The following is a 27,869-nucleotide window of genomic DNA, read 5'->3' as shown; positions in this document are numbered from 1 at the left end:
TTCTTAGAGAGGTAGATCCGTTGACATTACTGTGAGGGTCAGGAGCTTTCTTTGACAACAACAAGACAACTTAGAAGTCAGAAACACTGACTCTTTAGCTGTTGAGTCGTCATGTCCTCATACAGTTTTACCAATTTCTTTTGAGTCTTGCATCATAAGCCCAGATCCTCATGTGAATTAGTCTTTACTAACACGTGTTCCTTACATTCAAAGTCAATGCAGCCCTTGACCTGAGAAATGAGGCTCACCCCAAAGTTGATTTTGACAGACAGGGCGAAGGAATTTATTTTCACTGAAATAACTATGATCACTAATTCATTAACTAGATAGAAATACTCAGTATTATCATATGGATTCTAACAGGCTGTTGGTGTATTTTGTTGCAGACACTAAGTGGAGAGATCCCAGCTCAACCTTCAGCAAAGCCAGAAGGGAGCCAGAGATCCACTTCATCCTTCCAACAGGTTATTGTTTCTATTTAAATTAAGTAGATTTGTCCGTTGAGTCCAATGCATGAATTAAATGCTTTTTCACTCTATGAAAACAAACATTTAGTTGAAAATGTATGCAGTGTCAGTGTCAGTGTTAGGAAACATGACTTGTTTCTGAATACCACTGCAGAAAGAAATGAGCTCTACCATTTGCTAGACCTCGCTAATCCTCAAAACATGACATTGATATTAATTCTCGCAAAATTCGACTTTTTTCTCCTTTTGCGCATGTTTTTGCCCATTTAACCTACTGCTTGTCAGTTCATATCATTTAATTCTTAGAGAGGTAGATCGGCTGACATTACTGTGAGGGTCAGGAGCTTTCTTTGACAACAACAAGACAACTTAGAAGTCAGAAACACTGACTCTTTAGCTGTTGAGTCGTCATGTCCTCATATTGTTTTAGCAAGACCTGAGTGTGTGTCAGGTGACGTCCCTGTATGGTACGTCCCAGCGTGTGTAGAGTGTGTGTTACATTGTCCTGAGTGTGTGCCAGGTGACGTCCCCGTATGGTACGTCCCAGCCTGTGTAGAGTGTGTGTTACATTGTCCTCACATTGTCTTAGCTTGGGTAAGACCTGAGTGTGTGTCAGGTAACGTCCCCGTATGGTACGTCCCAGCGTGTGTAGAGTGTGTGTTACATTGTCCTCATAATGTCTTAGCTTGGGTAAGACCTGAGTGTGTGTCAGGTAACGTCCCCGTATGGTACGTCCCAGCGTGTGTAGAGTGTGTGTTACATTGTCCTCATATTGTCTTAGCTTGGGTAAGACCTGAGTGTGTGTCAGGTGACGTCCCCGTATGGTTCGTCCCAGCGTGTGTAGCGTGTGTGTTACATTGTCCTCATATTGTTGGGAGCAGATAGTGTACAGTTTTAGCAACTTCTTTAGAGTCTTGCATCATAAGCCCAGATCCTCATGTGAATTAGTCTTTACTAACACGTGTTCCTTACATTCAAAGTCAATGCAGCCCTTGACCTGAGAAATGAGGCTCACCCCAAAGTTGATTTTGACAGACAGGGCGAAGGAATTTATTTTCACTGAAATAACTATGATCACTAATTGATTAACTAGATGGGATCCATATGATAATACTGAGTATTTCTAACAGGCTGTTGGTGTATTTTGTTGCAGACACCAAGTGGAGAGATCCCAGCTCAACCTTCAGCACAGCCAGAAGGGAGCCAGAGATCCACTTCATCCTTCCAACAGGTTATTGTTTCTATTTAAATTAAGTAGATTCGTCCGTTGAGTCCAATGCATGAATTAAATGCTTTTTCACTCTATGAACACAAACATTTAGTTGAAAATGTTTGCAGTGTCAGTGTCAGTGTTCGCAAACAAGACTTGTTTCTGAATACCACTGCAGAAAGAAATGAGCTCTACCATTTGCTAGACCTCGCTAATCCTCAAAACATGACATTGATATTAATTCTCACAAAATTCAACTTTTTTCCCCTTTTGCGAATGTTTTTGCCCATTTAACCTACTGCTTAGGGGTGTACTACGAAGCAGGTTCAGTGGGTTAGCGAGGTATGTTGAGTCTAAAGCCAGGCTTTCCTGTATCACGAAGGTGGCTCTCTTTTAACCCGGTTAGATCACCATGGTAACTTATGCTTAACTCATAACCTGGTCCCGACCAAGTTATGAGTTAAGTTTAACCCCGCATGGCTATAAAAGCGGCGCTATCTCACCCAGGTGAAATCACGAAAAGTAATTTTTGTCCGGTGTTTGGTGGCACATATGCACAATGCAGGTATACTATTAGTGGTGCACAGACTTCACGTTTGTTAGAAATAGTCCGTTGTATCACAGACTTTGTTATAGGAGGCTACTTTTTTTTAAAGGAAACCCCTTATATTATAACGGTGACTGTCACGGCATGATGATTGGACGGGAGCAGCCCGTGGTGATTCAGACGCACTCCATACGCCACTTATTCCTATTTAGAAAAAAAGATCTAACAAAAAAGGAGCCAACAAACGTCAACTGAAATGGCTCCATAATTCAAGTTAAACTTCAAATGTAACGAACAATTATCTGAAACTACTGACAAGTGGCTCTAAGCAGCGTAAATAGTGGTCAAAATTGTCATGTAACCATGGTAACCACCGCCTGCTCCGTCCGACACTGCTAGACTCACCCACACACACCTTCAGTCACCTGACTTAGCCTCAGGCTTTACCTCCAATTCCGAGGCAACACTCTCATAAGGCTACTGAAGTTACCTTTTTCTAAACTAAAATTCATAATACTGAATGAATATTGCAGCAGTTATTTAAAATGGCTATAACAGTGACAGAATCCACAGGCTTTGTGCTTCCTTTGAAATTAATCGCCAGCTCTCCTCTCTCATCTTGTTTGCGGCCACAGTGTTGCTCTTAGCATTAATTTTATTTTTGAAATTTTCATAGCTTTCCATGAGGACAAGCTGCTCCTCTTGCGTGAAATATGCTGCCCGTAAACGGTCCATTTTTCACGGAAGTAGAATCATATGACGCCAAAATGCCCCCTTTTCTGTGAATGCGCACAGAGCACAAAGCTGACAGCCGGACTTAACAAACCTTGATGAGAACCAACGACGTGATACCACTTAACTTTGACTGGAGCTTTAGGTTTTGTTGAGCCTGATAGTGAACACAAAGCCTGGCTATGTTGAGCCTCCTTCGTAGTACAGCCCTCTTGTCAGTTCACATCATTTAATTCTTAGAGAGGTAGATCCGTTGACATTACTGTGAGGGTCAGGAGCTTTCTTTGACAACAACAAGACAACTTAGAAGTCAGAAACACTGACTCTTTAGCTGTTGAGTCGTCATGTCCTCATACAGTTTTAGCAATTTCTTTTGAGTCTTGCATCATAAGCCCAGATCCTCATGTGAATTAGTCTTTACTAACACGTGTTCCTTACATTCAAAGTCAATGCAGCCCTTGACCTGAGAAATGAGGCTCACCCCAAAGTTGATTTTGACAGACAGGGCGAAGGAATTTATTTTCACTGAAATAACAATGATCATTAATTGATTAACTAGATAGGATCCATATGATAATACTGAGTATTTCTAACAGGCTGTTGGTGTATTTTGTTGCAGACACCAAGTGGAGAGATCCCAGCTCAACCTTCAGCACAGCCAGAAGGGAGCCAGAGATCCATTTCATCCTTCCAACAGGTTATTGTTTCTATTTAAATTAAGTAGATTCGTCCGTTGAGTCCAATGCATGAATTAAATGCTTTTTCACTCTATGAACACAAACATTTAGTTGAAAATGTTTGCAGTGTCAGTGTCAGTGTTCGCAAACATGACTTGTTTCTGAATACCACTGCAGAAAGAAATGAGCTCTACCATTTGCTAGACCTCGCTAATCCTCAAAACATGACATTGATATTAATTCTCACAAAATTCGACTTTTTTCCCCTTTTGCGAATGTTTTTGCCCATTTAACCTACTGCTTGTCAGTTCACATCATTTAATTCTTAGAGAGGTAGATCCGTTGACATTACTGTGAGGGTCAGGAGCTTTCTTTGACAACAACAAGACAACTTAGAAGTCAGAAACACTGACTCTTTAGCTGTTGAGTCGTCATGTCCTCATACAGTTTTAGGAAGACCTGAGTGTGTGTCAGGTGACGTCCCCGTATGGTACGTCCCAGCGTGTGTAGAGTGTGTTACATTGTCCTCATATTGTTTTAGCTTGGGTAAGACCTGAGTGTGTGTCAGGTGACGTCCCCGTATGGTACGTCCCAGCGTGTCTAGAGTGTGTGTTACATTGTCCTCATATTGTTTTAGCTTGGGTAAGACCTGAGTGTGTGTCAGGTGACGTCCCCGTATGGTACGTCCCAGCGTGTCTAGAGTGTGTGTTACAGTGTCCTCATATTGTTTTAGCTTGGGTAAGACCTGAGTGTGTGTCAGGTGACGTCCCCGTATGGTACATCCCAGCGTGTCTAGAGTGTGTGTTACAGTGTCCTCATATTGTTTTAGCTTGGGTAAGACCTGAGTGTGTGTCAGGTGACGTCCCCGCATGGTACGTCCCAGCGTGTCTAGAGTGTGTGTTACAGTGTCCTCATATTGTTTTAGCTTGGGTAAGACCTGAGTGTGTGTCAGGTGACGTCCCCGTATGGTACGTCCCAGCGTGTCTAGAGTGTGTGTTACATTGTCCTCATATTGTTGGGAGCAGATAGTGTACAGTTTTAGCAATTTCTTTAGAGTCTTGCATCATAAGCCCAGATCCTCATGTGAATTAGTCTTTACTAACACGTGTTCCTTACATTCAAAGTCAATGCAGCCCTTGACCTGAGAAATGAGGCTCACCCCAAAGTTGATTTTGACAGACAGGGCGAAGGAATTTATTTTCACTGAAATAACTATGATCACTAATTCATTAACTAGATAGAAATACTCAGTATTATCATATGGATTCTAACAGGCTGTTGGTGTATTTTGTTGCAGACACCAAGTGGAGAGATCCCAGCTCAACCTTCAGCAAAGCCAGAAGGGAGCCAGAGATCCACTTCATCCTTCCAACAGGTTATTGTTTCTATTTAAATTAAGTAGATTTGTCCGTTGAGTCCAATGCATGAATTAAATGCTTTTTCACTCTATGAAAACAAACATTTAGTTGAAAATGTATGCAGTGTCAGTTTCAGTGTTAGGAAACATGACTTGTTTCTGAATACCACTGCAGAAAGAAATGAGCTCTACCATTTGCTAGACCTCGCTAATCCTCAAAACATGACATTGATATTAATTCTCGCAAAATTCGACTTTTTTCTCCTTTTGCGCATGTTTTTGACCATTTAACCTACTGCTTGTCAGTTCATATCATTTAATTCTTAGAGAGGTAGATCGGCTGACATTACTGTGAGGGTCAGGAGCTTTCTTTGACAACAACAAGACAACTTAGAAGTCAGAAACACTGACTCTTTACCTGTTGAGTCGTCATGTCCTCATATTGTTTTAGCAAGACCTGAGTGTGTGTCAGGTGACGTCCCTGTATGGTACGTCCCAGCGTGTGTAGAGTGTGTGTTACATTGTCCTGAGTGTGTGCCAGGTGACGTCCCCGTATGGTACGTCCCAGCGTGTGTAGAGTGTGTGTTACATTGTCCTCATAATGTCTTAGCTTGGGTAAGACCTGAGTGTGTGTCAGGTAACGTCCCCGTATGGTACGTCCCAGCGTGTGTAGAGTGTGTGTTACATTGTCCTCATATTGTCTTAGCTTGGGTAAGACCTGAGTGTGTGTCAGGTGACGTCCCCGTATGGTTCGTCCCAGCGTGTGTAGCGTGTGTGTTACATTGTCCTCATATTGTTGGGAGCAGATAGTGTACAGTTTTAGCAACTTCTTTAGAGTCTTGCATCATAAGCCCAGATCCTCATGTGAATTAGTCTTTACTAACACGTGTTCCTTACATTCAAAGTCAATGCAGCCCTTGACCTGAGAAATGAGGCTCACCCCAAAGTTGATTTTGACAGACAGGGCGAAGGAATTTATTTTCACTGAAATAACAATGATCATTAATTGATTAACTAGATAGGATCCATATGATAATACTGAGTATTTCTAACAGGCTGTTGGTGTATTTTGTTGCAGACACCAAGTGGAGAGATCCCAGCTCAACCTTCAGCACAGCCAGAAGGGAGCCAGAGATCCATTTCATCCTTCCAACAGGTTATTGTTTCTATTTAAATTAAGTAGATTCGTCCGTTGAGTCCAATGCATGAATTAAATGCTTTTTCACTCTATGAACACAAACATTTAGTTGAAAATGTTTGCAGTGTCAGTGTCAGTGTTCGCAAACATGACTTGTTTCTGAATACCACTGCAGAAAGAAATGAGCTCTACCATTTGCAAGACCTCGCTAATCCTCAAAACATGACATTGATATTAATTCTCACAAAATTCGACTTTTGTCCCCTTTTGCGAATGTTTTTGCCCATTTAACCTACTGCTTGTCAGTTCATATCATTTAATTCTTAGAGAGGTAGATCGGCTGACATTACTGTGAGGGTCAGGAGCTTTCTTTGACAACAACAAGACAACTTAGAAGTCAGAAACACTGACTCTTTAGCTGTTGAGTCGTCATGTCCTCATATTGTTTTAGCAAGACCTGAGTGTGTGTCAGGTGACGTCCCCGTATGGTACGTCCCAGCGTGTGTAGAGTGTGTTACATTGTCCTCATATTGTTTTAGCTTGGGTAAGACCTGAGTGTGTGTCAGGTGACATCCCCGTATGGTACGTCCCAGCGTGTCTAGAGTGTGTGTTACATTGTCCTCATATTATTTTAGCTTGGGTAAGACCTGAGTGTGTGTCAGGTGACGTCCCCGTATGGTACGTCCCAGCGTGTCTAGAGTGTGTGTTACAGTGTCCTCATATTGTTTTAGCTTGGGTAAGACCTGAGTGTGTGTCAGGTGACGTCCCCGTATGGTACGTCCCAGCGTGTCTAGAGTGTGTGTTACAGGGTCCTCATATTGTTTTAGCTTGGGTAAGACCTGAGTGTGTGTCAGGTGACGTCCCCGTATGGTACGTCCCAGCGTGTCTAGAGTGTGTGTTACATTGTCCTCATATTGTTGGGAGCAGATAGTGTACAGTTTTAGCAATTTCTTTAGAGTCTTGCATCATAAGCCCAGATCCTCATGTGAATTAGTCTTTACTAACACGTGTTCCTTACATTCAAAGTCAATGCAGCCCTTGACCTGAGAAATGAGGCTCACCCCAAAGTTGATTTTGACAGACAGGGCGAAGGAATTTATTTTCACTGAAATAACTATGATCACTAATTCATTAACTAGATAGAAATACTCAGTATTATCATATGGATTCTAACAGGCTGTTGGTGTATTTTGTTGCAGACACCAAGTGGAGAGATCCCAGCTCAACCTTCAGCACAGCCAGAAGGGAGCCAGAGATCCATTTCATCCTTCCAACAGGTTATTGTTTCTATTTAAATTAAGTAGATTCGTCCGTTGAGTCCAATGCATGAATTAAATGCTTTTTCACTCTATGAACACAAACATTTAGTTGAAAATGTTTGCAGTGTCAGTGTCAGTGTTAGGAAACATGACTTGTTTCTGAATACCACTGCAGAAAGAAATGAGCTCTACCATTTGCAAGACCTCGCTAATCCTCAAAACATGACATTGATATTAATTCTCACAAAATTCGACTTTTTTCCCCTTTTGCGAATGTTTTTGCCCATTTAACCTACTGCTTGTCAGTTCACATCATTTAATTCTTAGAGAGGTAGATCGGCTGACATTACTGTGAGGGTCAGGAGCTTTCTTTGACAACAACAAGACAACTTAGAAGTCAGAAACACTGACTCTTTAGCTGTTGAGTCGTCATGTCCTCATATTGTTTTAGCAAGACCTGAGTGTGTGTCAGGTGACGTCCCTGTATGGTACGTCCCAGCGTGTGTAGAGTGTGTGTTACATTGTCCTCATATTGTCTTAGCTTGGGTAAGACCTGAGTGTGTGTCAGGTGACGTCCCCGTATGGTACGTCCCAGCGTGTGTAGAGTGTGTTACATTGTCCTCATATTGTTTTAGCTTGGGTAAGACCTGAGTGTGTGTCAGGTGACGTCCCCGTATGGTACGTCCCAGCGTGTCTAGAGTGTGTGTTACATTGTCCTCATATTGTTTTAGCTTGGGTAAGACCTGAGTGTGTGTCAGGTGACGTCCCCGTATGGTACGTCCCAGCGTGTCTAGAGAGTGTGTTACAGTGTCCTCATATTGTTTTAGCTTGTGTAAGACCTGAGTGTGTGTCAGGTGACGTCCCCGTATGGTACGTCCCAGCGTGTCTAGACTGTGTGTTACAGTGTCCTCATATTGTTTTAGCTTGGGTAAGACCTGAGTGTTGACTTGACAGACAGGGCGAAGGAATTTATTTTCACTGAAATAACTATGATAACTAATTCATTAACTAGATAGAAATACTCAGTATTATCATATGGATTCTAACAGGTTGTTGGTGTATTTTGTTGCAGACACCAAGTGGAGAGATCCCAGCTCAACCTTCAGCACAGCCAGAAGGGAGCCAGAGATCCACTTCATCCTTCCAACAGGTTATTGTTTCTATTTAAATTAAGTAGATTTGTCCGTTGAGTCCAATGCATGAATTAAATGCTTTTTCACTCTATGAAAACAAACATTTAGTTGAAAATGTATGCAGTGTCAGTGTCAGTGTTAGGAAACATGACTTGTTTCTGAATACCACTGCAGAAAGAAATGAGCTCTACCATTTGCTAGACCTCGCTAATCCTCAAAACATGACATTGATATTAATTCTCGCAAAATTCGACTTTTTTCTCCTTTTGCGCATGTTTTTGACCATTTAACCTACTGCTTGTCAGTTCATATCATTTAATTCTTAGAGAGGTAGATCGGCTGACATTACTGTGAGGGTCAGGAGCTTTCTTTGACAACAACAAGACAACTTAGAAGTCAGAAACACTGACTCTTTAGCTGTTGAGTCGTCATGTCCTCATATTGTTTTAGCAAGACCTGAGTGTGTGTCAGGTGACGTCCCCGTATGGTACGTCCCAGCGTGTGTAGAGTGTGTGTTACATTGTCCTGAGTGTGTGTCAGGTGACGTCCCCGTATGGTTCGTCCCAGCGTGTGTAGCGTGTGTGTTACATTGTCCTCATATTGTTGGGAGCAGATAGTGTACAGTTTTAGCAACTTCTTTAGAGTCTTGCATCATAAGCCCAGATCCTCATGTGAATTAGTCTTTACTAACACGTGTTCCTTACATTCAAAGTCAATGCAGCCCTTGACCTGAGAAATGAGGCTCACCCCAAAGTTGATTTTGACAGACAGGGCGAAGGAATTTATTTTCACTGAAATAACTATGATCACTAATTCATTAACTAGATAGGATCCATATGATAATACTGAGTATTTCTAACAGGCTGTTGGTGTATTTTGTTGCAGACACCAAGTGGAGAGATCCCAGCTCAACCTTCAGCACAGCCAGAAGGGAGCCAGAGATCCACTTCATCCTTCCAACAGGTTATTGTTTCTATTTAAATTAAGTAGATTCGTCCGTTGAGTCCAATGCATGAATTAAATGCTTTTTCACTCTATGAACACAAACATTTAGTTGAAAATGTTTGCAGTGTCAGTGTCAGTGTTCGCAAACATGACTTGTTTCTGAATACCACTGCAGAAAGAAATGAGCTCTACCATTTGCTAGACCTCGCTAATCCTCAAAACATGACATTGATATTAATTCTCACAAAATTCGACTTTTTTCCCCTTTTGCGAATGTTTTTGCCCATTTAACCTACTGCTTAGGGGTGTACTACGAAGCAGGTTCAGTGGGTTAGCGAGGTATGTTGAGTCTAAAGCCAGGCTTTCCTGTATCACGAAGGTGGCTCTCTTTTAACCCGGTTAGATCACCATGGTAACTTATGCTTAACTCATAACCTGGTCCCGACCAAGTTATGAGTTAAGTTTAACCCCGCATGGCTATAAAAGCGGCGCTATCTCACCCAGGTGAAATCACGAAAAGTAATTTTTGTCCGGTGTTTGGTGGCACATATGCACAATGCAGGTATACTATTAGTGGTGCACAGACTTCACGTTTGTTAGAAATAGTCCGTTGTATCACAGACTTTGTTATAGGAGGCTACTTTTTTTTAAAGGAAACCCCTTATATTATAACGGTGACTGTCACGGCATGATGATTGGACGGGAGCAGCCCGTGGTGATTCAGACGCACTCCATACGCCACTTATTCCTATTTAGAAAAAAAGATCTAACAAAAAAGGAGCCAACAAACGTCAACTGAAATGGCTCCATAATTCAAGTTAAACTTCAAATGTAACGAACAATTATCTGAAACTACTGACAAGTGGCTCTAAGCAGCGTAAATAGTGGTCAAAATTGTCATGTAACCATGGTAACCACCGCCTGCTCCGTCCGACACTGCTAGACTCACCCACACACACCTTCAGTCACCTGACTTAGCCTCAGGCTTTACCTCCAATTCCGAGGCAACACTCTCATAAGGCTACTGAAGTTACCTTTTTCTAAACTAAAATTCATAATACTGAATGAATATTGCAGCAGTTATTTAAAATGGCTATAACAGTGACAGAATCCACAGGCTTTGTGCTTCCTTTGAAATTAATCGCCAGCTCTCCTCTCTCGTCTTGTTTGCGGCCACAGTGTTGCTCTTAGCATTAATTTTATTTTTGAAATTTTCATAGCTTTCCATGAGGACAAGCTGCTCCTCTTGCGTGAACTATGCAGCCCGTGAACGGTCCATTTTTAACGGAAGTAGAATCATATGATGCCAAAATGCCCCCTTTTCTGTGAATGCGCACAGAGCACAAAGCTGACAGTCGGACTTAACAAACCTTGATGAGAACCAACGACGTGATACCACTTAACTTTGACTGGAGCTTTAGGTTTTGTTGAGCCTGATAGTGAACACAAAGCCTGGCTATGTTGAGCCTCCTTCGTAGTACAGCCCTCTTGTCAGTTCACATCATTTAATTCTTAGAGAGGTAGATCCGTTGACATTACTGTGAGGGTCAGGAGCTTTCTTTGACAACAACAAGACAACTTAGAAGTCAGAAACACTGACTCTTTAGCTGTTGAGTCGTCATGTCCTCACAGTTTTAGCAATTTCTTTTGAGTCTTGCATCATAAGCCCAGATCCTCATGTGAATTAGTCTTTACTAACACGTGTTCCTTACATTCAAAGTCAATGCAGCCCTTGACCTGAGAAATGAGGCTCACCCCAAAGTTGATTTTGACAGACAGGGCGAAGGAATTTATTTTCACTGAAATAACAATGATCATTAATTGATTAACTAGATAGAATCCATATGATACTACTGAGTATTTCTAACAGGCTGTTGGTGTATTTTGTTGCAGACACCAAGTGGAGAGATCCCAGCTCAACCTTCAGCACAGCCAGAAGGGAGCCAGAGATCCACTTCATCCTTCCAACAGGTTATTGTTTCTATTTAAATTAAGTAGATTCGTCCGTTGAGTCCAATGCATGAATTAAATGCTTTTTCACTCTATGAACACAAACATTTAGTTGAAAATGTTTGCAGTGTCAGTGTCAGTGTTCGCAAACATGACTTGTTTCTGAATACCACTGCAGAAAGAAATGAGCTCTACCATTTGCTAGACCTCGCTAATCCTCAAAACATGACATTGATATTAATTCTCACAAAATTCGACTTTTTTCCCCTTTTGCGAATGTTTTTGCCCATTTAACCTACTGCTTAGGGGTGTACTACGAAGCAGGTTCAGTGGGTTAGCGAGGTATGTTGAGTCTAAAGCCAGGCTTTCCTGTATCACGAAGGTGGCTCTCTTTTAACCCGGTTAGATCACCATGGTAACTTATGCTTAACTCATAACCTGGTCCCGACCAAGTTATGAGTTAAGTTTAACCCCGCATGGCTATAAAAGCGGCGCTATCTCACCCAGGTGAAATCACGAAAAGTAATTTTTGTCCGGTGTTTGGTGGCACATATGCACAATGCAGGTATACTATTAGTGGTGCACAGACTTCACGTTTGTTAGAAATAGTCCGTTGTATCACAGACTTTGTTATAGGAGGCTACTTTTTTTTAAAGGAAACCCCTTATATTATAACGGTGACTGTCACGGCATGATGATTGGACGGGAGCAGCCCGTGGTGATTCAGACGCACTCCATACGCCACTTATTCCTATTTAGAAAAAAAGATCTAACAAAAAAGGAGCCAACAAACGTCAACTGAAATGGCTCCATAATTCAAGTTAAACTTCAAATGTAACGAACAATTATCTGAAACTACTGACAAGTGGCTCTAAGCAGCGTAAATAGTGGTCAAAATTGTCATGTAACCATGGTAACCACCGCCTGCTCCGTCCGACACTGCTAGACTCACCCACACACACCTTCAGTCACCTGACTTAGCCTCAGGCTTTACCTCCAATTCCGAGGCAACACTCTCATAAGGCTACTGAAGTTACCTTTTTCTAAACTAAAATTCATAATACTGAATGAATATTGCAGCAGTTATTTAAAATGGCTATAACAGTGACAGAATCCACAGGCTTTGTGCTTCCTTTGAAATTAATCGCCAGCTCTCCTCTCTCGTCTTGTTTGCGGCCACAGTGTTGCTCTTAGCATTAATTTTATTTTTGAAATTTTCATAGCTTTCCATGAGGACAAGCTGCTCCTCTTGCGTGAACTATGCAGCCCGTGAACGGTCCATTTTTAACGGAAGTAGAATCATATGATGCCAAAATGCCCCCTTTTCTGTGAATGCGCACAGAGCACAAAGCTGACAGTCGGACTTAACAAACCTTGATGAGAACCAACGACGTGATACCACTTAACTTTGACTGGAGCTTTAGGTTTTGTTGAGCCTGATAGTGAACACAAAGCCTGGCTATGTTGAGCCTCCTTCGTAGTACAGCCCTCTTGTCAGTTCACATCATTTAATTCTTAGAGAGGTAGATCCGTTGACATTACTGTGAGGGTCAGGAGCTTTCTTTGACAACAACAAGACAACTTAGAAGTCAGAAACACTGACTCTTTAGCTGTTGAGTCGTCATGTCCTCACAGTTTTAGCAATTTCTTTTGAGTCTTGCATCATAAGCCCAGATCCTCATGTGAATTAGTCTTTACTAACACGTGTTCCTTACATTCAAAGTCAATGCAGCCCTTGACCTGAGAAATGAGGCTCACCCCAAAGTTGATTTTGACAGACAGGGCGAAGGAATTTATTTTCACTGAAATAACAATGATCATTAATTGATTAACTAGATAGAATCCATATGATACTACTGAGTATTTCTAACAGGCTGTTGGTGTATTTTGTTGCAGACACCAAGTGGAGAGATCCCAGCTCAACCTTCAGCACAGCCAGAAGGGAGCCAGAGATCCACTTCATCCTTCCAACAGGTTATTGTTTCTATTTAAATTAAGTAGATTCGTCCGTTGAGTCCAATGCATGAATTAAATGCTTTTTCACTCTATGAACACAAACGTTTAGTTGAAAATGTTTGCAGTGTCAGTGTCAGTGTTCGCAAACATGACTTGTTTCTGAATACCACTGCAGAAAGAAATGAGCTCTACCATTTGCTAGACCTCGCTAATCCTCAAAACATGACATTGATATTAATTCTCACAAAATTCGACTTTTTTCCCCTTTTGCGAATGTTTTTGCCCATTTAACCTACTGCTTAGGGGTGTACTACGAAGCAGGTTTAGCGGGTTAGCGAGGTATGTTGAGTCTAAAGCCAGGCTTTCCTGTATCACGAAGGTGGCTCTCTTTTAACCCGGTTAGATCACCATGGTAACTTATGCTTAACTCATAACCTGGTCCCGACCAAGTTATGAGTTAAGTTTAACCCCGCATGGCTATAAAAGCGGCGCTGTCTCACCCAGGTGAAATCACGAAAAGTAATTTTTGTCCGGTGTTTGGTGGCACATATGCACAATGCAGGTATACTATTAGTGGTGCACAGACTTCACGTTTGTTAGAAATAGTCCGTTGTATCACAGACTTTGTTATAGGAGGCTACTTTTTTTTAAAGGAAACCCCTTATATTATAACGGTGACTGTCACGGCATGATGATTGGACGGGAGCAGCCCGTGGTGATTCAGACGCACTCCATACGCCACTTATTCCTATTTAGAAAAAAAGATCTAACAAAAAAGGAGCCAACAAACGTCAACTGAAATGGCTCCATAATTCAAGTTAAACTTCAAATGTAACGAACAATTATCTGAAACTACTGACAAGTGGCTCTAAGCAGCGTAAATAGTGGTCAAAATTGTCATGTGACCATGGTAACCACCGCCTGCTCCGTCCGACACTGCTAGACTCACCCACACACACCTTCAGTCACCTGACTTAACCTCAGGCTTTACCTCCAATTCCGAGGCAACACTCTCATAAGGCTACTGAAGTTACCTTTTTCTAAACTAAAATTCATAATACTGAATGAATATTGCAGCAGTTATTTAAAATGGCTATAACAGTGACAGAATCCACAAGCTTTGTGCTTCCTTTGAAATTAATCGCCAGCTCTCCTCTCTCGTCTTGTTTGCGGCCACAGTGTTGCTCTTAGCATTAATTTTATTTTTGAAATTTTCATAGCTTTCCATGAGGACAAGCTGCTCCTCTTGCGTGAAATATGCTGCCCGTAAACGGTCCATTTTTCACGGAAGTAGAATCATATGACGCCAAAATGCCCCCTTTTCTGTGAATGCGCACAGAGCACAAAGCTGACAGCCGGACTTAACAAACCTTGATGAGAACCAACGACGTGATACCACTTAACTTTGACTGGAGCTTTAGGTTTTGTTGAGCCTGATAGTGAACACAAAGCCTGGCTATGTTGAGCCTCCTTCGTAGTACAGCCCTCTTGTCAGTTCACATCATTTAATTCTTAGAGAGGTAGATCCGTTGACATTACTGTGAGGGTCAGGAGCTTTCTTTGACAACAACAAGACAACTTAGAAGTCAGAAACACTGACTCTTTAGCTGTTGAGTCGTCATGTCCTCATACAGTTTTACCAATTTCTTTTGAGTCTTGCATCATAAGCCCAGATCCTCATGTGAATTAGTCTTTACTAACACGTGTTCCTTACATTCAAAGTCAATGCAGCCCTTGACCTGAGAAATGAGGCTCACCCCAAAGTTGATTTTGACAGACAGGGCGAAGGAATTTATTTTCACTGAAATAACTATGATCACTAATTCATTAACTAGATAGAAATACTCAGTATTATCATATGGATTATAACAGGCTGTTGGTGTATTTTGTTGCAGACACCAAGTGGAAAGATCCCAGCTCAACCTTCAGCACAGCCGGGAGCCAGAGATCCACTTCATCCTTCCAACAGGTTATTGTTTCTATTTAAATTAAGTAGATTTGTCCGTTGAGTCCAATGCATGAATTAAATGCTTTTTCACTCTATGAAAACAAACATTTAGTTGAAAATGTATGCAGTGTCAGTGTCAGTGTTAGGACACATGACTTGTTTCTGAATACCACTGCAGAAAGAAATGAGCTCTACCATTTGCTAGACCTCGCTAATCCTCAAAACATGACATTGATATTAATTCTCGCAAAATTCGACTTTTTTCTCCTTTTGCGCATGTTTTTGACCATTTAACCTACTGCTTGTCAGTTCATATCATTTAATTCTTAGAGAGGTAGATCGGCTGACATTACTGTGAGGGTCAGGAGCTTTCTTTGACAACAACAAGACAACTTAGAAGTCAGAAACACTGACTCTTTAGCTGTTGAGTCGTCATGTCCTCATATTGTTTTAGCAAGACCTGAGTGTGTGTCAGGTGACGTCCCTGTATGGTACGTCCCAGCGTGTGTAGAGTGTGTGTTACATTGTCCTGAGTGTGTGCCAGGTGACGTCCCCGTATGGTACGTCCCAGCGTGTGTAGAGTGTGTGTTACATTGTCCTCACATTGTCTTAGCTTGGGTAAGACCTGAGTGTGTGTCAGGTAACGTCCCCGTATGGTACGTCCCAGCGTGTGTAGAGTGTGTGTTACATTGTCCTCATATTGTCTTAGCTTGGGTAAGACCTGAGTGTGTGTCAGGTGACGTCCCCGTATGGTTTGTCCCAGCGTGTGTAGCGTGTGTGTTACATTGTCCTCATATTGTTGGGAGCAGATAGTGTACAGTTTTAGCAACTTCTTTAGAGTCTTGCATCATAAGCCCAGATCCTCATGTGAATTAGTCTTTACTAACACGTGTTCCTTACATTCAAAGTCAATGCAGCCCTTGACCCGAGAAATGAGGCTCACCCCAAAGTTGATTTTGACAGACAGGGCGAAGGAATTTATTTTCACTGAAATAACTATGATCACTAATTCATTAACTAGATAGAAATACTCAGTATTATCATATGGATTCTAACAGGCTGTTGGTGTATTTTGTTGCAGACACCAAGTGGAGAGATCCAAGCTCAACCTTCAGCACAGCCAGAAGGGAGCCAGAGATCCACTTCATCCTTCCAACAGGTTATTGTTTCTATTTAAATTAAGTAGATTTGTCCGTTGAGTCCAATGCATGAATTAAATGCTTTTTCACTCTATGAAAACAAACATTTAGTTGAAAATGTATGCAGTGTCAGTGTCAGTGTTAGGAAACATGACTTGTTTCTGAATACCACTGCAGAAAGAAATGAGCTCTACCATTTGCTAGACCTCGCTAATCCTCAAAACATGACATTGATATTAATTCTCGCAAAATTCGACTTTTTTCTCCTTTTGCGCATGTTTTTGACCATTTAACCTACTGCTTGTCAGTTCATATCATTTAATTCTTAGAGAGGTAGATCGGCTGACATTACTGTGAGGGTCAGGAGCTTTCTTTGACAACAACAAGACAACTTAGAAGTCAGAAACACTGACTCTTTAGCTGTTGAGTCGTCATGTCCTCATATTGTTTTAGCAAGACCTGAGTGTGTGTCAGGTGACGTCCCCGTATGGTACGTCCCAGCGTGTGTAGAGTGTGTGTTACATTGTCCTCATATTGTCTTAGCTTGGGTAAGACCTGAGTGTGTGTCAGGTGACGTCCCCGTATGGTACGTCCCAGCGTGTCTAGAGTGTGTGTTACAGTGTCCTCATATTGTTTTAGCTTGGGTAAGACCTGAGTGTGTGTCAGGTGACGTCCCCGCATGGTACGTCCCAGCGTGTCTAGAGTGTGTGTTACAGTGTCCTCATATTGTTTTAGCTTGGGTAAGACCTGAGTGTGTGTCAGGTGACGTCCCCGTATGGTACGTCCCAGCGTGTCTAGAGTGTGTGTTACAGTGTCCTCATATTGTTTTAGCTTGGGTAAGACCTGAGTGTGTGTCAGGTGACGTCCCCGCATGGTACGTCCCAGCGTGTCTAGAGTGTGTGTTACAGTGTCCTCATATTGTTTTAGCTTGGGTAAGACCTGAGTGTGTGTCAGGTGACGTCCCCGTATGGTACGTCCCAGCGTGTCTAGAGTGTGTGTTACATTGTCCTCATATTGTTGGGAGCAGATAGTGTACAGTTTTAGCAATTTCTTTAGAGTCTTGCATCATAAGCCCAGATCCTCATGTGAATTAGTCTTTACTAACACGTGTTCCTTACATTCAAAGTCAATGCAGCCCTTGACCTGAGAAATGAGGCTCACCCCAAAGTTGATTTTGACAGACAGGGCGAAGGAATTTATTTTCACTGAAATAACTATGATCACTAATTCATTAACTAGATAGAAATACTCAGTATTATCATATGGATTCTAACAGGCTGTTGGTGTATTTTGTTGCAGACACCAAGTGGAGAGATCCCAGCTCAACCTTCAGCAAAGCCAGAAGGGAGCCAGAGATCCACTTCATCCTTCCAACAGGTTATTGTTTCTATTTAAATTAAGTAGATTTGTCCGTTGAGTCCAATGCATGAATTAAATGCTTTTTCACTCTATGAAAACAAACATTTAGTTGAAAATGTATGCAGTGTCAGTTTCAGTGTTAGGAAACATGACTTGTTTCTGAATACCACTGCAGAAAGAAATGAGCTCTACCATTTGCTAGACCTCGCTAATCCTCAAAACATGACATTGATATTAATTCTCGCAAAATTCGACTTTTTTCTCTTTTTGCGCATGTTTTTGACCATTTAACCTACTGCTTGTCAGTTCATATCATTTAATTCTTAGAGAGGTAGATCGGCTGACATTACTGTGAGGGTCAGGAGCTTTCTTTGACAACAACAAGACAACTTAGAAGTCAGAAACACTGACTCTTTACCTGTTGAGTCGTCATGTCCTCATATTGTTTTAGCAAGACCTGAGTGTGTGTCAGGTGACGTCCCTGTATGGTACGTCCCAGCGTGTGTAGAGTGTGTGTTACATTGTCCTGAGTGTGTGCCAGGTGACGTCCCCGTATGGTACGTCCCAGCGTGTGTAGAGTGTGTGTTACATTGTCCTCATAATGTCTTAGCTTGGGTAAGACCTGAGTGTGTGTCAGGTAACGTCCCCGTATGGTACGTCCCAGCGTGTGTAGAGTGTGTGTTACATTGTCCTCATATTGTCTTAGCTTGGGTAAGACCTGAGTGTGTGTCAGGTGACGTCCCCGTATGGTTCGTCCCAGCGTGTGTAGCGTGTGTGTTACATTGTCCTCATATTGTTGGGAGCAGATAGTGTACAGTTTTAGCAACTTCTTTAGAGTCTTGCATCATAAGCCCAGATCCTCATGTGAATTAGTCTTTACTAACACGTGTTCCTTACATTCAAAGTCAATGCAGCCCTTGACCTGAGAAATGAGGCTCACCCCAAAGTTGATTTTGACAGACAGGGCGAAGGAATTTATTTTCACTGAAATAACAATGATCATTAATTGATTAACTAGATAGGATCCATATGATAATACTGAGTATTTCTAACAGGCTGTTGGTGTATTTTGTTGCAGACACCAAGTGGAGAGATCCCAGCTCAACCTTCAGCACAGCCAGAAGGGAGCCAGAGATCCATTTCATCCTTCCAACAGGTTATTGTTTCTATTTAAATTAAGTAGATTCGTCCGTTGAGTCCAATGCATGAATTAAATGCTTTTTCACTCTATGAACACAAACATTTAGTTGAAAATGTTTGCAGTGTCAGTGTCAGTGTTCGCAAACATGACTTGTTTCTGAATACCACTGCAGAAAGAAATGAGCTCTACCATTTGCAAGACCTCGCTAATCCTCAAAACATGACATTGATATTAATTCTCACAAAATTCGACTTTTTTCCCCTTTTGCGAATGTTTTTGCCCATTTAACCTACTGCTTGTCAGTTCATATCATTTAATTCTTAGAGAGGTAGATCGGCTGACATTACTGTGAGGGTCAGGAGCTTTCTTTGACAACAACAAGACAACTTAGAAGTCAGAAACACTGACTCTTTAGCTGTTGAGTCGTCATGTCCTCATATTGTTTTAGCAAGACCTGAGTGTGTGTCAGGTGACGTCCCCGTATGGTACGTCCCAGTGTGTGTAGAGTGTGTTACATTGTCCTCATATTGTTTTAGCTTGGGTAAGACCTGAGTGTGTGTCAGGTGACATCCCCGTATGGTACGTCCCAGCGTGTCTAGAGTGTGTGTTACATTGTCCTCATATTATTTTAGCTTGGGTAAGACCTGAGTGTGTGTCAGGTGACGTCCCCGTATGGTACGTCCCAGCGTGTCTAGAGTGTGTGTTACAGTGTCCTCATATTGTTTTAGCTTGGGTAAGACCTGAGTGTGTGTCAGGTGACGTCCCCGTATGGTACGTCCCAGCGTGTCTAGAGTGTGTGTTACAGGGTCCTCATATTGTTTTAGCTTGGGTAAGACCTGAGTGTGTGTCAGGTGACGTCCCCGTATGGTACGTCCCAGCGTGTCTAGAGTGTGTGTTACATTGTCCTCATATTGTTGGGAGCAGATAGTGTACAGTTTTAGCAATTTCTTTAGAGTCTTGCATCATAAGCCCAGATCCTCATGTGAATTAGTCTTTACTAACACGTGTTCCTTACATTCAAAGTCAATGCAGCCCTTGACCTGAGAAATGAGGCTCACCCCAAAGTTGATTTTGACAGACAGGGCGAAGGAATTTATTTTCACTGAAATAACTATGATCACTAATTCATTAACTAGATAGAAATACTCAGTATTATCATATGGATTCTAACAGGCTGTTGGTGTATTTTGTTGCAGACACCAAGTGGAGAGATCCCAGCTCAACCTTCAGCACAGCCAGAAGGGAGCCAGAGATCCATTTCATCCTTCCAACAGGTTATTGTTTCTATTTAAATTAAGTAGATTCGTCCGTTGAGTCCAATGCATGAATTAAATGCTTTTTCACTCTATGAACACAAACATTTAGTTGAAAATGTTTGCAGTGTCAGTGTCAGTGTTCGCAAACATGACTTGTTTCTGAATACCACTGCAGAAAGAAATGAGCTCTACCATTTGCTAGACCTCGCTAATCCTCAAAACATGACATTGATATTAATTTTCACAAAATTCAACTTTTTTCCCCTTTTGCGAATGTTTTTGCCCATTTAACCTACTGCTTGTCAGTTCACATCATTTAATTCTTAGAGAGGTAGATCCGTTGACATTACTGTGAGGGTCAGGAGCTTTTTTTGACAACAACAAGACAACTTAGAAGTCAGAAACACTGACTCTTTAGCTGTTGAGTCGTCATGTCCTCATATTGTTTTAGCAAGACCTGAGTGTGTGTCAGGTGACGTCCCCGTATGGTACGTTCCAGCGTGTGTAGAGTGTGTGTTACATTGTCCTCATATTGTTTTAGCAAGACCTGAGTGTGTGTCAGGTGACGTCCCTGTATGGTACGTCCCAGCGTGTGTAGAGTGTGTGTTACATTGTCCTCATATTGTTTTAGCAAGAACTGAGTGTGTGTCAGGTAATGTCCCCGTATGGTACGTCCCAGCGTGTGTAGAGTGTGTGTTACATTGTCCTCATATTGTTTTAGCTTGGGTAAGACCTGAGTGTGTGTCAGGTGACGTCCCCGTATGGTACGTCCCAGCGTGTTTAGAGTGTGTGTTACATTGTCCTCATATTGTTGGGAGCAGATAGTGTACAGTTTTAGCAACTTCTTTAGAGTCTTGCATCATAAGCCCAGATCCTCATGTGAATTAGTCTTTACTAACACATGTTCCTTACATTCAAAGTCAATGCAGCCGGCACCTGACTCAACCACCCTGGACAACATGGAGGGCACTTCTGACTCAACCACCCTGGACAACGTAAACAGCAGCAACACTCAACCAAGACATGGTAAAATATAATGGGCACGCAAATACAAAATGTTTGAAGTGAATGTACTCACGATGAAAACAAATCTTGTCTTGCCTTCACAGAGATGGCAGTATGTGAATCTGTGCTTTTAACATAAAATATATTCTAACTCATCCTTTCAGATTCCCAGCAGAACACAGCACTTCAAGTGATTACGTCTCAAGCTTCTTCAAACGGCTCCAAAGGAAAGCAAGGTAAATAAACATTTTGTATTCACATTGCTTCATTAGAAAACTGTATTGATGAATGCTGGATACTTTCATATAACTACTAACTAGAATCTTTTCTATCATATCACCCATTTTTCACTTTAGCAGAGCCATTGTTCCTTTGTTAATAATTTTTTTTTTTTTTTTGGTTTTGTTTGTTTGTTTCCATTTATGACAGCTGGGAAGACGAGAAGCAAGTGGACAGGTGATGAAGTCAAGGCTGTTGAGCGGCACATGATGCATTTCATAACAAGCTGCAGGTAAAAAGGACTGTGACTCCTGCATCCAGGCAGAGCCAGTAGCTCTGAAAGACCGAGACTGGGCTGCGATCAAATACTACATTCACAACAGAATCATAGCATTAAAAAGGAAGATGAATAGCTAGAAGCAGAACATGCCAACTGTGGCTCGACTACAGTTTCAGATGTCTAGTGTTAATGTGTGTATTAGGTATCGTTTTGATGTTCTCCTTGAATGACTTCTGTTGTTGGCTTCTTGCACAAGCATGCCACATAAGCTTGACTGTAGCTGCCAAACGTTCGGATGTTGATTTGTATTCATGGACGCTGTGGAAGCGTGTTTTTTTCAACCCTCACTCTCCTGGTCACTTTTGTTTTCTAGTTGTGTTCTGTTTTATAGAAAGATACTAAGGAGACAGATGCTCGTTCATTTCATGAAGGAGCCATGTCTACTGCAGTGGAGGAAAGGAGGCAAAGTTCCTGGGTTGTGGGTGGTCTACACTATGTGTTAAGTGTTGAAGTTACTTTACATATGAGTAGCAATTAATAAAAGTAAGAAAGACATAAAGTGTCCCATCTTTTATTTAAATTATTTTTCACTCAAACATTTAGTACAAAATTCATAAATACACAATCATGAGACTTCAACAGTAGATTGACCACATTTATGAGCTATGTCCCTTCTTAAGTTAACTTTTTAAAGAGACTCTGAACAGCTCAGATGTTACCTAACTGGTAACCATTCTTTTTTTTTAGTTTTTGTTTTTTATTGTACTCCTATGCTTCTTATGGAGATATTTCAAACATATGTAACAGGAGCAAATACAGACCCTATTATGTGTATTACTAGGTCCATATAAGTCACATAAACTTGAAAAATTAGTGTGTATCTATGGGCTTCACAATTCACTTAAACATGAAACATCAGTGTGTGTTGCTCTGGGCCTCATAAGTCACATGAACATGAAAATGTCCTCACAAGTCGCATTAAAATCAGGTCTGACCAAAATGTTGCCTTAGACAAAATCTCAACAGATGGGTGTATTCCTAAAACCATGGGTGGGAATTACTTTAATTCCCAGGGCTCTAGGACCCTGGGGAAGCCAGGTCCCCATTTTTCACGTTTTTGTCATAAGTCCTGATATATCATGTAAACACGTATGTGTGTGTGTGTGTGTGTGTGTGTGTGTTCTCGTTCTTTATTTCCATAGTTATGTGGACTGAATGTCCTAACAAGGACAGAGGAAAGTTCTCCAAAGGGAGGACTCACTGGGTTGGGGTTAGTTTGTAGTTAGGACTCATGGTGTCCATGTTCATACGCATGCATGTGTACAACCAGAAAAAGTCAGTTCAGTTCAATTTTTGCAGTAATAAGGTGCTGCCTAAATCTAAGACACTAGCTCCCCTAGCTGCTCACTCACTATCTGAATCATAATCACAATCAGAAATACTTTATTGATCCCTGAGGGTACTACACAGTGCTAAAATAATGAAATGAATGTAATGTAATCAGTGTTGTCAAGGCAACAGCGCTGTCTCTATCCTTGAACCTGAATATTTAAATCCAGGGCAATCGAGATGCAGCATTTTCACTTTCTCAGCAATTTTATGTCATGATTGATTGATTTTACACATGAGCAAAATGTTCAGGCCTTTAGGGGACTGAACCCAAACAAAATGAGTCACCACTCTGATTGGTTGGCAACAGTGGGGGTGCATATTGCTCATTTAGCCCTGATTAGCTGATTTCACTCATGTACAGTGGCCAGCTATGAAGATTTTACACTGAAACAAAATTTAAATGACAGGTAAAAGATGACTGACCTCTAGCATAATGACCATGACAATATACACATTTTGTGTATTCGATGTTACCTCTTAGTCCTCAGAGCACTAAAATATGTCATATACTGGAAAATACTCTCTGAAATACTCCCTTGATTTCAGTGCAGTTAAACCATTAAAAGTGTGTGTCTGGCGGTGCAATGTCGCTGCACTAGATGATGAACAGAGAATTTTAACAAGCAATACAAACGAAAGGGTGGAAAGGGTTTTTATTTTTATTTTGAAAAGACATTTCCAGGGGTTGTGTTTGTACCTTATTTACTAATTTATGTATTTTTAGTAAAACTACTGATAAGGTGTATCTTTATTTAAAATGTATGACCTGTACCATCTCTTCTAAGTTTAAATTGTGTGTTTTGGGGAGAACATTTAATCAAAATTTTTGCAATGCGTGTACAATGCACTTTAATCTGTATCACTTCCTCTCTTGCCTTAGATTTTACATGGATAAATATTTATAGATTCACCAGAGCTCTGACCGGTTTATGAATGCTGTGCAATTTTTTAGTAGGTTGCTTGCTGTAATATTCCATTAATAAACTTTTTAAATATGAGTTGAGTCCTGGCAACAAGAACAAGCATGTGCTATGGCTGCTGCTCATGCTAGGGTCCACTGTTGAGGCACGTCAGATTTGAGGTTTTTAGTGGCATTCTGCATGATGTGATAAGAGGCACAGCAGAGAACACTGTCCAGTAGAACCTACCGTACTGCTTATGTTACTCTGCAATTCCAGATGTGAAAAGACAACAACACTGAAGGCAGATTTAGACCGTCTTCATCTGCAGAGTGTGTCCTACCTGCAGATCCGGAGGGTGGCGGTGCACCTGCCTTCTGCCACTCAGTCGCCTCTACTGCCATGCGCCTAACAAAGGCATCATCCACACACATCAGGATGTTCTCCGGCTTGATGTCCGTGTGGATGATCTTACACTTACTGTGGAGGTAGTCCAGGCCCTGCAAGACCTGCAAATACATTCGCACACACACACACACACACACACACACATATATATCAACTGAAAAACATACAAAAACAGCCACTTTGAGCATGGATACATGCATAAATGGAGGTATACTCTCTCCCTCCCTGCCTCATTTATTTTACTCTCTCTCTCTCCTTTTTCTCCTTCTCATTCCTTTTCTTTCTTTGTGTCAAATTAGCCATTATTTTAATGCACATCATTCTCTTAGGGCGGACAAGGCTGTTTTTTTTTATGTTTCTCATCTCGTGCTTCTGTCCAGAGGCACCGGGGTTTAAAGCAGAGAACAGTCTCAATTTGTTTCTATTCATATTCAGCTTGGCTTTCAAGAGGCAGGACGCTGGCAGTGGGTGAAATGGGTAGATAAGTTCACATGCTTGTCAGGAAGTGGGTGAGGGTGGGGGAGTGGGTGGTAGGGGGTTGCCTGGAGGTCCTGTGTCTAAGGAAGGCAAAAGCACTGGAAAAAAGTGTGACCTGCACAATAGCATGCACTGTATTAGCAGGCCAGGTGGCGGGTATCAGTGTTACTCTCTGAGTTTCTGTCTTGCTCTCTAAAGTCTGTAATTCCCCCTTTTTTTAAAAAAAAAAAAAAATCTTAGCTCATTACTCTTTTCCTTTCTTTTCATTCTGTTTTTCACAGTCCATCCCTTGCATTTCAAAGTGGTAGTCTGGGCAAGGAAAGTGAATGAGGAGCACTTACATTCTTCATCAATCTCCTATTGAAAACCCAATTTTTCCAACAATACAAGCCTGTTGCACTGGGCTGGACACTGATACCCCTTTTACTCTGACCTAAAATCCCAAAACTATCAAGGAATTTAGCTCAGTGTAAAGCAGTGCACATTCAAGCAAAATGCATGTTTTATCCATTTTTATTTATTTATTTATTTTTTTACCTGGGGCTACCCAAAAAAGGAGCAAGAATCCCAAACTGCAAACCTGGTGTCACAGTCTTCAAACCCGACTGAAATACAGTGTTTTCTCAAACTCTATCTCATCATAACTATATTATGAACACAAGTGAGAGCCCAACTCAAGGGCTAGTGATTTTTTTTGGTAAATTATCACATTTCAAAGGTTAAAGTTATACTGAGTTTAGGATTGCCTACCTATTGTGTTTAATGCAGGTTGCACATTAGCAGGTGACACATTTACACCTCTGACAACTGGAGCCAAAGTTGATAAATACCTGGGACGCTTTAGAACTTGGTACTGAAATACAGGTTAACAGGTTTACACTGAGCTCAAGTCCCAGGTGCTAGTGGGAATTTAGGTCACTGTAAAAGGGGTATAAGTAAGAGCTGACAGAGAAAAACCCCTCCCTGATTACATGTCATTGCTCATGAATGAAGTCACCCCCTGGTTCAATCAGTAACAAATTTGTCAGCTTGTTTTGACTTGTTTTGCAGTGCCCCCATTTGGCCAGTCAGTGTAATTTTAATAATGCTGGATTCTAGTGATGAGATGAATGTTCTCAAATTTCATCAATATTCAGCCAGCAGTGTCAGAGACATCACATATGACAAATGAATGAATGAATAAACAGGCAAACAGACAGATGGACAGACACAGATCCATACTCTTGCAAAAGTGCAAGGACAAAAATGTGTTTTTGCGGGGGTGAGATGCACACATAATGTACAGTTGTCCCTCGCTATAACGCGGTTCACTTTTCGTGGCCTCGCAGTTTCGCGGATTTTTTTTAGTGCAATTTTGCATGCTTTTTTTTTTTTTTTACTGGACTTATTTTTCTACGAAGGTTTGAACTTTGAGAGTGTTTAAACAAGAGAGAAAAGTGAGAAAATGTTAATGCCTGCCTGAGAAAAGTGTATAAAGTGTGTAGTGAGGGGTTTTACAGCCTTAAAACATCTATAATAATTGTCAAAAATAAAGCTGACTACTTCGCGGATTTCGCCTATTGCGGGTTATTTTTAGAACGTAACTCCCGCGATTAACGAGGGACCACTGTAGTGCCATTTGTGTGTGTGAGTGTGTGTGTGTGTGTGTGTCCTTACCTGTCTGATAATGCTCTTGACACATGGGAGTGGCAGGCCTTGATAGTTGGACTTGATGATCCACTTCAGCAGGTGGTGACCCAGTACCTCAAACACCATGCACACATCTGGAACAGGGAGTCAAGGACCAACACTACCAGGTCTAATGTCACATTCACACACACAGACACACACACACACTCTGATGAGGATACGTATTCCATTGACTCCAGAGATCTTGAAGTCGTCTATGAGCTGAACCACCATGTCCTTGTTGGGGTCAGTGGGGTCGCTCTCTCTCACCTGGAAGACAAGAAAAGAGAGGGGTGAAAACATTTCACAACAAGGGGGTGTTTGTTGGGTGAGAGAGACAAGAAAAGGGATGAAGGAAGGGAGACAGGTGTGAGCAAAGGAGGAGAAGAAGAAGATGAGGTGAGAGGGGGTGAGAGGGAACGAGAGAGAACAAGAAGTGAGAAAGGAAGAGAGAAAAGGAGACAGGTATACACTATGAAGATGCTGAAAAATTGATTATACCAAGACTAATTCCTTCCAGCAACCATGCAACATAAATGACCAGGGTATGTTTGGGAAGGAAGGACAGAGAGGAGGGATGAAGGAAAGAAGGAAGGGGAGAAAGAAGAAGGGAAACAAGGAAGGAAGGCAGAGGAAAGATAAGGTAGGAGGGAGAAATAAAATCAATGAGGAAGGAGAGGAAGCGAATTGAATGAAAAAGAGGGGAAAAAAGCATGCAAGGAAGGAAAGAAGGGAGAAAGGGATAAATAAATTAACAAAAGAGTGAACATCAGAGGAGAGGATGGGAAAGGCAAGTTGGAGTGAAAGACAAAAGGAGGGAAGGAAGAAAGGAAATAAGGAAAAGGAGGAAGGAAAATATGACTGGAAGAATTAAGGAAGGAAAGAAGGAAGAGCAAACAACTGAGTGTAATAAGGAAATATGAAATAAAATGGGGGATGGGAAAGAAAGTGAGAAGAAATTAGGGAGACAGGAGAGCAAAAACTTGCAAGGGAGGAACCTTGGAGGAAAAGACAGGAATTAAGAAGGGATAAGACAAGATGAAAGGAAAGGAAAAGGAAGGGCAGGAATAAGAGGAAAAGAATGATGGAGGGAAGGAAGGAGTACATTTGTGAATGAAGAAAAGAAGAAAGAGAGTGAAGAAGCTGGTGGAAAGCGCGTAAGAGGTGACGAAGAAAAGAAGAAAAAAGAATACGCAGAAGGAAGGAGGGCGGAAATGATGATCTGACATCGAAAGTCAAAACGAATGTGCTGCTCACACATCGCAGCAGTTTGATCTCATCCAGGGCCGTCTCTGTGTAGTGCTGGG

General features: G+C 41.6%; 1 protein-coding gene and 2 long non-coding RNA genes across 5 annotated transcripts in view; 2 read left to right on the top strand and 1 right to left on the bottom strand.

The window, feature by feature from the left end:
* The window catches only part of srpk2 (SRSF protein kinase 2), a 100,929-nt gene that overhangs the window by 25,392 nt on the left and 47,668 nt on the right, over nt 1-27,869 (bottom strand). For all 3 annotated transcript variants that reach the window (XM_030054512.1, XM_030054511.1, XM_030054513.1), the window contains 4 exons: nt 27,820-27,869; nt 26,745-26,832; nt 26,551-26,657; nt 24,353-24,518 (listed from right to left, as the gene is read on the bottom strand). The exon at nt 27,820-27,869 is cut by the window's right edge and continues 38 nt beyond it. In XM_030054512.1, the coding sequence (XP_029910372.1) occupies nt 24,353-24,518; nt 26,551-26,657; nt 26,745-26,832; nt 27,820-27,869 (411 nt within the window). The remainder of the gene's footprint in view (nt 1-24,352; nt 24,519-26,550; nt 26,658-26,744; nt 26,833-27,819) is intronic.
* Nucleotides 392-3,633, top strand: LOC115361180 (uncharacterized). The gene is made up of 3 exons (XR_003928393.1): nt 392-464; nt 1,621-1,698; nt 3,576-3,633. It is a non-coding gene; the product is annotated as an uncharacterized LOC115361180 (long non-coding RNA).
* Nucleotides 21,143-21,703, top strand: LOC115361179 (uncharacterized). Its single transcript, XR_003928392.1, has 3 exons — nt 21,143-21,240; nt 21,384-21,455; nt 21,649-21,703. It is a non-coding gene; the product is annotated as an uncharacterized LOC115361179 (long non-coding RNA).

Source organism: Myripristis murdjan, chromosome 6 (assembly GCF_902150065.1).
Source record: "Myripristis murdjan chromosome 6, fMyrMur1.1, whole genome shotgun sequence".
In the NCBI taxonomy this organism is placed as follows: domain Eukaryota; kingdom Metazoa; phylum Chordata; class Actinopteri; order Holocentriformes; family Holocentridae; genus Myripristis; species Myripristis murdjan.
The sequence above is the reverse complement of the archived record's forward strand: the minus strand, read 5'-3'. Positions and strand labels throughout refer to the sequence as shown.